This window comes from Capricornis sumatraensis, chromosome 3, assembly GCF_032405125.1.
Source record: "Capricornis sumatraensis isolate serow.1 chromosome 3, serow.2, whole genome shotgun sequence".
Taxonomy (NCBI): Eukaryota; Metazoa; Chordata; class Mammalia; order Artiodactyla; family Bovidae; genus Capricornis; species Capricornis sumatraensis.
Window position 1 is genome coordinate 20,154,445 of NC_091071.1, and position 13,441 is coordinate 20,167,885.

The window sequence follows — 13,441 nt, forward strand, 5'->3', positions numbered from 1 at the left end:
TCTTGCATGCTGCAACTAAGACTTGATGAAGCCAAAAATAAATCAGCAAATATTTTAAAAGGAGGAAACATGTGTTATATATGTTATATGTTACACATGCTCCATGTGTTATATGGTACATATATGCTATATGTTACGTATTCTCCAAAGAGCATAACATATGTGATAGATAACATATGTGATAGTATTTCTTACAACATGAAAATTAAAAGGTGGATCAATGGTGTTAAGTCTTGCTGCCCCAAGCTCACCTCAGCAGCCCATTGTGAGCCTACTCACACCCAAGGTCACTAAGAACTAGAGCTGGTGGTACAATAGTCTTTGGCATGTCTGGTGTGACTCAGGTGCTCTTCAAAGATGTCTTTGGCCTTGGGTGCTGCGTGAGAATCAGGCTGCAGACCCTAAGTACCAGAGTTACCCAAGTCAGACACCTTGACTCCTCCTGCCTAACACAGAATGTAAAGCTCAAAGAAGTCAAATAACTGATGTGCCCAGGTCTAGTCCTCAGGAAGTGGGACACCCGTGAATCTAACGGCACTCTTAAGTTTGCAAACACCACAAATTCAATGTAGAGAATGCAAGAATCTCCAGTACTTTGCTCATCTGCCTCTAGTCAAACTCTGGAAAAGAAACATTGCTCTTATTCCAAATGCTTGGTGTTGCCTTTTTATTCTTTTCAATTTACCTTTGATTCAGAGGTGGTGTTTCTTCAGAACCTACTGCTACAATATTTCAGTCTCACTAACTCTACCATATATTTCCCTTGACCTTGCTTCTGGTTTTATAATAAAAGTTGGCAAAGGCTGGGTTAATTATTTTTCACCACAGTTCCATTTGTTGAATGGTTCAGAGCCATGACTAACATCAAAGTCTCCTGGATACAGGAGTGGGAAGGTTAGAGAAGCCCAGCCCACCAGGCCTTGAATCTTATATTAAGACAGTGCAGTGTGGAGATTAGGGTGAATTTTCTGGTTCAAGTCCCAGCCCTGCCACCACCTAGCTAGTGATCATCAATTCTCCAAGCCTCAGTGTCGTTATTGGTGGGAGAGGCCTGCTGGTTGTCCACAGGGCTATTATGAGAATCAGTCCCTTCTGTTTATACTAAGTGCTTAGCCAAGCTGGTCAGTTCAGTTGCTCAGTCATGTCCAACTCTTTGAGAACCCATGGACTGCAGCATGCCAGCTTCCCTGTCCATCACCAACTCCCAGAGCTTACTTAAACTCATGTCCATTGAGTCGATGATGCCATCCCATCATCTCATCCTCTGTCAAGCAGGCCAAGCCGGTAGAGTACAGTAATGAAAGGCAACACAGGGTGGGATTGGAATTCCAGTTCTGCCTCTTATTAACCATGTGCCTTCTGGGTCCGCATCCCTTCATTTGTAAAATGGGGAGAATAGTAATGGCTACCTTCTGAAGAATGCATAAGGATTAAATAATATTTGTCAAGTGCTCACTTACAACAGTGCTTGGCATAAAGCATGTGTCTGTTAAACAAATAAATAAATGCTCAGGAGTTAGCCCCTAAATGAACGCTCAATCTACTCCAGTAATCGTAGCTTCGTGCACAGAAGGTGTTCATTAAGTGCTAACTAATTATTATTTTACTATTTCCTTGGCACTTCTTTCTGGGATTCTCATGACCCATTCTCTCCTTCAGCAACTTCCTTAGAAGCATCCTCCAGGGTCCACATTGACATCTCACCTGCTTACCAATCCCAGAAGGAAGGGCAGACCTACCCTGGAAGCAGGCCCTTTTGTGGGACCCACAAACCCAGGAAGTAGCCCACTGATGCTGACACTCCACTTTGCTAGGAGCTATCTAAGCCAGATAGCTCCTAGCGGCTTAGATAGCTCCTAGCACCAGACGTTTCTGTTTATTTGCATCGTTTTGGAGCAAGCCTTGCTGCTGCTGCTGCTAAGTCGCTTCAGTCATGTCTGACTCTGTGTGACCCCAGAGACGGCAGCCCACCAGGCTCCCCCGTCCCTGGGATTCTCCAGGCAAGAACACTGGAGTGGGTTGCCATTTCCTTCTCCAATGCATGAAAGTGAAAAGGGAAAGTGAAGTCGCTCAGTCATGTCCGACTCCTAGCGACCCCATGGACTGCAGCCTACCAGGCTCCTCCATCCATGGGATTTTCCAGGCAAGAGTACTGGAGTGGGTTGCCATTGCCTTCTCTGGAGCAAGCCTTAGTAGACTTCAAAATGGTATTTAAATCCTGAATTCTTTCTCCTCTTCAGTTCTGTTTTTTCTGGTTGTTGTTGGTCTTGTTGTTTTTAAATTTTCACAAGTTCCTCTGATCCATGGGGCTTCCCTGATGGCTCAGATGGTAAATAATCTGCCTGCAATGCAGGCGACCCCTAGAGAAGGGAATGGGTACCCACTCCAGTATTCTTTCCTGGAGACTCCCGTAGACAGAGGAGCCTGATGGACGATAGTTCATGGGATTAGAAAGAGTCAGATGACTGAGCAACTAACACTTTCACTTTTTTTTTCTGATCCTTGCCCCATAGTATTAATGTTACTTAGAGGGGTTCTGTCAACTTCCCTCTTTGTAGTCATCTGGGGTTTCTCTGCCGTTTCTTGTATACTCTTGTGTCTTCAATCACCATCTATGCCTAGATGATCCTAAGTATCAACCCAGGTTTCTTCTCTGCCCTAAATTCTGTATTAGTGATTTGTAACACTAGAGAATGAAACTACTTCTAAAAAAGTGCCTATTCATATAGTATCTTTCATGGAGTTTCATAATCACATGAACCTTATTCTTGGAACTATATGGATGAGTAGCTCTGTCTAGATTTTCAATACCAGCTGCCTCTTGTGGACCTAATTTCTTCACCCTCACCCACCCAGTAACCATGTCTGATTGAGCCTACTTCAGTCTGCCTCTAGGATCATTTTTTTTTTTTTTCATAGCCACCAGAACACAGGTTACAAAGTTTTCTTCTCTTGCGGGCTCCAACAGATATTTTTCCCTACATACCTTGGCAGGGGCTGTCTTTCTTAGATACCATTAGAGAGGGGAAGATCTCATTGACTTTCTTTCAAACTTTTCATGGCTCAGAAGGAGGACAAGGACTGCCTGGGCAAAGAACTAAGTGAGAGTTCTTCAGGAAAGAAAAAAGGACAGAATGCCTGAATACCTGATCAGATGAACAGTCTATGATAAAGGCAACATAGCACCCGAAGAAAAGAAAGAAATTCGACACTCTTGGGAATACAAAGGGTACTTCTCAAAATAAAATGTTATTGTAGCTTCCTACATATCTCTGCAGTGAGGTGTAGCAGAGACTGGCAAACTACTTTTTCTTAAGGGGCCAGACAGTAAATATTTTAGGCTCTGCAGGCCAAGCAGCAAAACTGAGGATACTTTATAGGTATTAACATAACAGGAAAGAAAACAAATTTCCATAATTTTAAAATATACAACACTAAGAGTTATATACATGCTGAAATTTGAATTTCTTTTCATTTTTATGTGTCGTGAAATATTTGGAGATATTGTTTAATTTTTTCTGCCATTTGAAAATGTACAAAATAGTTTTAGCTTTTGGATTGCACAAAAGTAAACCGTGGGCCAAATCTGACCCATTGGCTGTAGTTTGCCAACTCCTGAAATATAATTAGGTATCCTAGTACATACATAGTACATCATTGAGTTTTCAACTTTCAGAATTTTAGAGACAAAACATGATGACATATTTTCTATTTATTGATAAGTCTCAACTAAGTGGCATATAATGAGGCAACTGTTTTATTTTGGCTTTCAACTGTGTTATGTCCAATCCCTCATTTTCTTAGTGATATTTTGGGCAGATTTCTTAACTTTCCAGGCACTGTGGTTGTTAAAACTTGCGACTGCATACCTGGATGCAAGCTATTTCCCTACTCTTCCCTCTTTCATTTGGGAGTAAATTCAGTATGCTGTGGCCAAGAACAGGAAGGAAAAAAAGCCAAAACGCCACTTCATTCAGTGTGTGGATTTGCAAAGCATTATTGTTCGTTGCTACTGATCCTCCAGCTAACACTGATGGTCAGATTCTCCTCACGCAGGAGTCAACACATTGACTTCCCATTAGAAACCTCTGCATTGGTTACTGGAGGCCCTGAGGACCTTCGACTGCAACTTCCTTCCCTGATGTGAGACACCTCAGTCTGGCCAGTCGTTGCCATCCCATCTTGGCTCCCATCACTGGCAACTCATACCCCTATGCTGCTGGACCTGCAGTTGCCCCATATAGAACCCTTATTCTTTTAAGGTTCTCCTCCTCCGTTTGAATAGACTCAGTTCTGGATCAACAGGCGTGGTTTGGGGAGTAGTGCATGGACTGACTCTTAATCCCTGCTTGACCCCTTGGCCAGGCAGCCCTGTGCAGGGCAATCTTCCTGAATATCATGTAGCCCTGTCTAGGGTCTAACTGGCTATTCTCTTGGGTGGAATATGGACAAAATGGCATAAGCTCTCAGGTATCCACCACAGATCCACTCAACTCATGAGACCTCTCCCTTCCAAACAGGCTGCCCCACTGCCATTCTCTCTCTCAGCCCTGCTCTTGTCTTCTGACTTCCTTGCTAAAGAATGTACATGGACAGATAAGCAGTTGTGCTGCCTCAGCTAGTATCCAATCCAGGAATGAGACGCCAGCTGCCCTCAGTCTTTATGAATGATTCTTCTTGGAAGCCACAGGTAACTCATTGGGGAACTAAAAGTGCTGAAAGAAGGGTAGTAGTATAAGAAAGCAAAATCATCTGTCTTAGAAAATGCATCTTGTCTAAAATGCAAGAATCAAGGACTACTAATCAACATATTATTTAGAGGTATGAAGGAACCATAAGACATAAATTAAGAAATAAGAAAGAAACAGGTGAAAGTGCTTGCTACTTTTGCTTCCTTGTTGTACAGGTAAAGAAACTCATGCTCAGAGGTTAGCAATCTCTAAAGTCTTATAGCCAGAATATGGCAGGATTCAGGTAAGAAACCAGGTCTACCTGACCCCAAAGCCCCTGCTATTATCTAATATTCTTTGGGATCTTCCATAAATTATTAAAGGCCCCTTTGCTTCTATATTGAAAAATGGGCTCTCTGCAGGGTCATAGAATGAAGGGAAAAAAACAATCTTGGAGTTTTCGTAGGCTTCTTTTTAATCTCAGAAACATTGGTTTTATTGGGAATACTTTCACATGTTGGGGTAGAATGTTCAATTGTTAAAAACATAATTCTCCTAAAATACACAGTAAGCTTATGTCAAATTTTATTTAATTCATCAGTGAAGGGAACAAGCAGAATGACAAAGCTGGCTCAAAGGAAGATGTTATGGTTTTTTTTTAGATGAAAAAAACTGAAATAATATTGTTAAGTTATATATAAAACTGATTAATGTCCTAGGGAGTGGGCAAATTGTCCACAACATTGGGAGTTATCTCCTCTAATGAACAGAAACTATTTGTACCTCAACTGAATGAAAAGATAAATGTTCATCTTCCCAAGTTTTCCACAAGTAAACATTTAACTATACAGCTAGACCTGAATCTATAAGAAAAGCTAGGTCAAACAAAGGCACACTTCCAGGGGATTAGGTGACCACTTAAGGAAGCTTGTCAGACACTACTCTATCACATTAAGCATTAAAAGGGCATGCCCATCTTTCTGCCTAATTTCTTCTTCTTGTTTTTTTTTCCTCCATATGTGCTGGTAACTCACACTAACCATCCACGCTACTAGCCCACATTGATCACCCAACCTTGGATTGCACGTCACTTGCCTTTATTCCAGTCCAGAGGTAACATCTCAAATGATGAAGCAAAAAGTATATCTGGGCTATCTACTTTCTCAGATGGGTAGACTGCTACAGTCAGAAGGTAGAAGTCTGGATTTGAGGTAGAAAAAAGAACAATTCTTTCCATCAAGAATGGCATAGCTGAGAGTAAGATCCAAAAATATTTAACCACCAGCAGGCCATAAGATGAGCCAGTTAGAACTTATGCTTCCATAGGGCTGGAACACGATCCTGATGGCCCTGCTGGGCCAGGTTTTTACTTTTTACTTAGTGGATCTAATGGATGTTTGAGAGGTTCGAGGAAGGGCTAGTGGTGGGGCTTTGGTGGGAACTCATTTTACTGGGGATATTTTCACATGTTGGGAGTATACTGTTCAAACTGTCAAAAACATAATTCTCTTAAAATACACAGTGAGCTCATGTCAAATTTTATTGAATTCATCAGTAAGGGGAACCAACAGATACTATTTATCAACAGATGAGGAAGTATTTCCATGTTTTAACATCTAGTATGGCTATATAAACATCTTCTGGCTGAATGTCAGTCATGCTCACACCTCAGCCTCTGCCACTTCCCCAAATCCTAACCTGCCCCCAAACACAGTCATGGTCAGTCTCTCCCACCCTGCCTTAAGACTCCATCCCATTTCTCTCTTTTGTCTGCCTCTTGGATTTTGAGATCAAGGACGAAAAGTGGAGAGAAAGGAACAGGAAGGTCAGGAGTAGGGAAGAGAGTTCGGATGCGTTCTGCACCCACATTTAACGGGAGGTACAGCATTAATCTAGGGCAGAGGAGCAGAAAGGACTACTTGGTACTGTTTCTAAGCTCTAGGGATATAGTAGGGCCCTCGGTAGACAAGGATCTCCATCCTTATGGAGTTTATATTCTACTGGCGGGCAGATAGGAGATGTGAAAATTGTAAATTAATATAGGTTAAAGCACCTAGAATGGGCTTGGTACATAGGAAGTACTCATGTCCTTCTCCCATCCCTGTCCTCAACCACATCTTTGAAGCTTCCCCGAAGGCTTCTGAACACATAAATAAAGCTGGAACCCCATCTGGCTGAAAAAGTCAACCATCTGGAGATTTGGAAATATGGGGGAACTTCTAATGACTGGCTAATTTTTTTTCCAGTTTTTCAGCCAGATGTTTGATATTATCCAGGCCCATCTGTAGCAGAAACATCAGTTTCTTGAACTTCTTTTTCATAATTTTACGTTCCCTATCTTAAAATCCAAAGTTGGTTTTTTTTTCTTAGTATCAACTTTTTAATGAGTTGAAAAAGTGATAATTCGCTTAATGAAGGACAACTTCATTAAGGAAAATATCAGAAATTAGGATTTAAAAGGCCGTTTAGATCATTTTCAGGGCTCAAAAGGCAACCCATAGGTCAAATTCAGCCATAAAGTGAGTTTGGTTTGGCTGGCACTGTGTGTTTAAAAAGTTAAGCCAGTTGCCCACATTTTAAAAGTCAGAAGATTCAACATCTGACTTTTTAAAATTTGGAGTATTGGGCCAAGTTTGGTATCCATTTTCCCAGAGTAAAAATCAACTCAAGACACACAGCAATTGTTTCCAGTTTGCCACAGTCCCCGCCACTCTCGGTTGCCACCACATTGAAACCAAGTCTCAGTTCCTGGATATCGTCTCATGGGCTTCCCAGGTGGCACTGGTGGTAAAGAACCCGACTCCCAATGCAGGAGACATAAGAGACATGGGTTCAATCCCTGGGTTGGGAAGGTCCCCTGGAGAAGGAAGCGGCAACCCACTCCAGTATTCTTGCCTGGAGGATCCCATGGGCATCTCATATGCACTGTTACTCCTCTTCTCACAACAATACAACTGAGCTAACAGGACTGAGAAATACTTGCTTCACACTTTACATTACTTGCCTAGTCCACAGGGATGTTTGGATTTGTTTCTTCCTAATCTTACCTGAAGCTTTCTCTTTATAACTGGGTGAACTGAGGTCCAAAGGAGGAAACAACATACACAATTCACTTATACAACTGCTGTGTGTACTAACATACACAACTGCTAGAGATAGGAATGTGATTAGCACCTGGGAGCATCCTTCCTACTAAGCCAGTGGTCTTTCTGTTATCTAAACACATCCCTTTGATTATATCTACAACTTCTTAATGAGAGAATCACATACTGAACATATTCTCATTCAAATTCACATGCCGCCATTGAAAGCACACAGCAGGTCGGGGCACTGCCTTGTGAATGCCTAGCGTGCTTTCCAGCTAATGAGTCAGGCATTTGTTCTGGCTTCTCAGTGTGGGTGTCTCTACATAGGTCGATTGGTTTTTCATTCAAACAGTGTCCTGTACTGCCTCTGAGTTTTTGCCTGTCTGGTGGCTCCTACACCCCTGCAGATGCTGCACAGGCATGGTGGGATCTGGGGCTTCTGAATGGAAAAAGCCATGTGTTTGGGCTCTCTCACAGGCTAATATTTGTACAAGTAGCAACCTGTCCTCTGGAGCATGAATTAATGTTCTCTAGCAAGGGCTAGGTGAAGCAACACGGCTTAGGTGAAGTAGTGTCTGCTGAGTTTAGGTGTGAGACCTTGGGCAAGTTCTATAACTTCTCCTGGCGTCAGTTTTCTCATCTGTAAAATGACCCACAACCCTGACAGCCTTTGAAGATGAAAGAGTTAATTTTTCAAAGTTCTTAGCACAATCCTAGCACATAATAAGTGCTAAATATATATGATGTTCTGCTGAGTTACAGAAAGGAAAACTGGAAACATCTCTTCTCTCACTTGAGAGATGTGATCCTTCCTAACACACATGGTTATTCCCAGACCCATTGTAAATACACAATGTGGTTTGGCATTAATATCATACATTGCTTAGAAGACTTTCAGAAAATTAAGATTCCAAGTGACCTACCGCAGACCCATGGAGGCCAAGAACCTAGCTGTGGGGGCCTTATTATCTACTTTTTAAAGCTCCCTATGTGATTCTGATGACTGGTTAAATCTGGAAACAATTAATGTGGTTTTCTTATACTTGAATATTTTTGGTAGTAGACAACTCATAACCTTGAAAGCTTCTTATGACATATTGGAGAGTTACTTATACTGAGGTAAAACCTGTTTTCCTCTAGCTCCTAATTCTATCCTCTTGAGGCCACACAGAACATTTTGAGTCTCTTTTCCATATGACAGCCCTTCAGATATTTGCAGACAGCTGTCATGTCCCTCTGGAGCCTTCTCTCCTTCTTGTACGAAATAGCCACATTCTCTCATGACTCTTAAAATATGGATGCCCTCTCCCACCCAGTTATCCTTTGACACTTAAAGGGTCAGAAAAATGAAGATGCTGAGGCTTTGGAAGACAGGAGATAATGGAGCAGGAGATGGCTGTACACCTTCATTCCAGCAGAAGATGGATGCTGCCTACTGCATGTGTCCTCCCATGCAGAAAGCAGATGCTCCTGCAAATTCCTTGAACACTTGATATGTTCATCACATGAAGGAAAATCTTAGCTTCAGATTTCAGCCAGGCCTATTTTGGTGTTGATTATATGGGTGAGCACAGAGCTAAAATTTCATTGTGATTCATTAAAGTTTGTGCAGCTCACTGTATTAATACTTCACAAATGTAAAAAATAAAATACCTGGGCCACATTGCAAGGAGACTGCAAGAAAATTTTCTTAGAAGAATTCACCTGACCAAGAACATATCTTAGAATAATCCAATTTCTTCTTGATTCAAATCCTCACTTCTCCCAATAAGCCCACAGAATGCCTGGGTGGGGTTCCAATTCCTTGTACAAACTGTGGGTGTAGGACATGATGTTGGAGATAAGTGAAACCATCAGTTGAGAGATTCTGAGCAAGGATTCAGGAATTTTAGGACCTAATGAGGGAGACCAAAACTGAGGTTTAATTGTGTATTCTCAGATTTATATCAAAGAGGCAGAAAATTTGGAAATAAATGAAACATAGTCTAGCTATATGCCATTTTTGGCCTGGAAGCCACCTCAGATTTTTTTATGTCACCCTTAGGATCACATAGGCACCAAAACATCCACCAAATTGCAGCTTTATGAAGATGGCTCAATTCCTTATTTACATCGGAAAGAGAATTATGGCATTTCCCTAAGGTAAATGACTTCACCATATCTGACCACAAATAATCACAGATATCAGGTTTGTGTCAATATTTAGGGAAGAATTCCTGTCAGTACATTGAATATAATAAGACCCTTGGATAGTGCTAATTCATGAACACCTATCCCAAATTAATCATCTACCAGATTAATATGCTCAGGGTTGGATAAGTAAATGTCTTAGCCAAGGTCACATAGATAGTTTGCAGCATTACCAAGGTCTTCAGACAGCAAGTGCAGTAATCCTGTTGCATTTAAAGTCATCCTTTCCTACCTGGGCTTCCCACCAGTTGCAGATTTGCGGTGGAAACAGAATCCACTCTAGTAGTTCTACAGTCAGGAGGGCAGTTGTTCAGAGTGTCAGATCATGGGAGGAAGGCCAGGGAATGATGCAATATTACACTAGCAAGTGATGTCATAGCATGATTTCCTAAGCAATTTACGTAAATGCAACTTCTCAAGAAGCCCTGACAAATGCCAGCCAGTGGTAATGCAGGCATGGAGAACCAATGGCAGGCAGGGGAGGAAAACACACAGGAAACACAGATTTCCTTGCTCATCACTATGACAAGCTTCACAGATTCCTCAGAAGCCTGAAAAAACTCCCTTCTGCCCCTCTAATCCAGTTCCTTGCCTCAGGCACACAGTCTCTAAAGAGCTTTGATTTCCTTCTCTATTTGTAAATTTACTCCTACTGACATCCAGGCATTGCCCAATGATGCTGAGAGTGACTTCTGGTGTTCTGAAGGCAAGTTTATAGCGAGACAGGCTTGACATTCTAAAATTGGTTTGTCTCCTTCATTGTAATTTAGAATGAGTCTTCAATTTTTTGAATGAGAAGTGGTATGCTGTGATTCTTGAGAATCAGTCTTATGCAAATGTCATAGAAATATATGTTGGCTTTGCAAATGCTTTAGGAAAGAAGACAGGTGGACACTAAATACCAAGACTTAAGTTTTGTTTTGATCCCAAATGGAGAAATATGTATTAATGTTTTCATAAAATGTGTGTGTGTGTGTGTGTGTGTGTGTGTGTGTAGAGGTTCATATAGGTTAGTCTGGAACTGATTGCCGATGGAAGTTCATGAAAATATCTAGGTAGACCAAACTCAGAAGAAACTGATAAGACTATGTTGTGAAATCAGGAAATAGCTCAGAGTATGCCAAGCTAGGTCATAATCAATCTCTCTCTCCCCCTGCCGCTTTCCCTTCCTTCCCTTCCTCTCCTGTCACCTCTTCCCCACTGAAATGCAATTTAAGCAGAGCTAGAGACCCCATCTCAAGCCAGAGATCAAAGCAAAGTAGTTCACAATATGGCTGGGGATCTTAGATTTGAAGACTTTTCTCAACTGCAGAAGCTGCCCGGAGAGCCACAAAATCTCATCTCATGAAGCTCATACCAAAAACAACCAACAAGACCCAACCCTTTCATCCCACACTGCATTAGTCTTTCTTGGAACAGTCTGGACATCTGCAAATTCTCGGCAATAATTCGAACTATCCTCTTTCCCCATCACTGCCTCCGTCTCCCCAGCCACACACTGGAATAGCAAAAAATCAGAAACTGGATTGTTTGGGGCCATTGAGAGGAATTACTAAATACCTTCTAGGCAGCAGGTCCTCCACAGCCCGGAATGGGTCATTACTTCTTCATTCTTCCTGCTGGTTTCATTATCACTTGTAGATTTAGTCCTGCACACACCTCTGGAATATAACCAGTAGTCCGTGCCCACTGCAATGGTCATTAAACTAAAAGCTGCGAAGGCTCCCACAGTAGTGATCAACATCTGGACTCCTCTGTCACACATCCTCATAATTCTTCATGGTACTCTGGACGGCTGGGCGTTGGAGAGGGAGATTCAATGCCAGAGGGAAAAAATCACTCTGCAGCTGGATAACCTAGGACAGGCTCTTCCAAAAATTCGGGTCTCCTTTTGTCGGCATCCACAGGGACTTTGGGAAAGCTGGGTTTTCCTGTCTGGAGCTCTCTCCAGTTCCCTGGGTCGCCTATGGCCCTCGGAAGGGTGCAGGCTCCAGGGGGTTTGTCCACATCACTGCTGCCTTCTGAGGGTCCCTGGATTCCTTTCATTCCTCGGGAGCTTGGTAAGGATGAGGGTCCGTGCAGGGCATGGCTCTGGAGCCTGGAGCTGCCAGCTCGATCTGAGATGCGCCTGGCTCCTCACAGCCCCGGGAGACTCAAGGCAAAGAAATCCAGAGAGGACTATGTGTGTGTGTGTGTGTGTGTGTGCGTGCGTGCGTGCGTGTGTGTGCGAGCGCGTGTGCTGGGGGTGAGGGCGGATGGCAAAAAATAGCACTGCTGGGAGGCGAGTCGCTGAGAAGAGTGTTCATTGCTTCCCCAGCCTCCCAGGAAAGCTCACCGCCTGCTCCCGACACCCCCGCTCAAACTGGAGAAAAGACAGTCCTGGGGCGGGGGCCGAGAGGTTTCATCGGGGGGCAAAGGTCCGCGGTGCTGAAGGGACAGCTCCCGGTCTGTTGCCCCGCCCCCGCCCTCCTAACGACCAGGCTTTAGGTCCGTGGTGCTGAAGGGACAGCTCCTCTGCTGCTGCTGCACCCCCGCATTCCTAACGCCCGGGCGAGAGACCTGGGGTACCGACGAGTGGGTCTTCCTCCCGCCCCTCCCAGGCCAGCCCACCTGCTCTTCTCAACCTAGTCAACCCACGCTCCGCGCAAAGTTTCGGGAGCCCAGGGCAGTCAGCGCCCCGGCTCCTCAGGAGCGCTGCAGCACGACCCGGTTCCCCCGCTCCCCGCTCCCGGAAGGGTTAAGGAAAGGGGAAGGGGAAAGGAGCCTGCAGCGCACTCTGGCGCTCTCTCAGCTCCCACCCGACGCGGCATTTCCCCCACCACCAATGAGCCAGGCAAGTTTGCCTTTTGCTGCGGGCGCCGCTGGAGCCCATTGGGGAAGACCGAGTCTTCTTAAAGGGACCGGCGACTCGGGGCAATGGTTCTATGGCTCACTTGGGCGGGCAAAAAGTGTTGTCACAGGAACATCTGTGTATAGTCTGTCTCAATTTGGTTCCCCAGAAAACAAACCAATATGTCTACCCTCCTTTCTCTGGAGCTCTGGTTTACAATGGAGACAACGTGCTCAGATCAGACCCGGAACTGTTCATATACATATGATCATGTATTCCTAAAAGACAGAAAGAGCCAGAAGTATGTAGACTCTGTTATGCACATATTAGGGATTTGGGCCCAGGGAGTGTGAGATATTGATCTCCGAACACACATATATTTTAACAACCGTACATTTTTCGGGTGGTGGTGGTGATGGAGTCAAGGTGGGAGAGTCGCTGAAAATGTCAGATTCTCTTCAAAGGTCCCTTGGATGATCATTTGTTAACATTCTTGTCTAAGTTAGACAGGAAGCAAGTGAAGTTAGGTCTGCTTTCCTTGTTAGTCCAAAGTGCAAATGTTGGTGCACACCTGAAAGCTAGTGAGACTCTTTCTTGGAAATAGTCATTGTTGCAACTGTTAGTTGCTCAGTCGTGTCCATCTCTTTGCTATCCCATGCACCCAG

The 13,441-nt window shown here is 43.6% G+C and overlaps 1 protein-coding gene across 1 annotated transcript in view; it reads right to left on the reverse strand.

The window, feature by feature from the left end:
• CACNG3 (calcium voltage-gated channel auxiliary subunit gamma 3) overlaps window positions 1–11,717 on the reverse strand; it is a 97,179-nt gene extending 85,462 nt beyond the window's left edge. The window contains exon 1 of the mRNA XM_068969145.1: window positions 11,507–11,717. Coding sequence (XP_068825246.1) covers window positions 11,507–11,717 — 211 coding nt within the window. The remainder of the gene's footprint in view (window positions 1–11,506) is intronic.
• Between the last annotated feature and the right edge of the window lie 1,724 nt (window positions 11,718–13,441).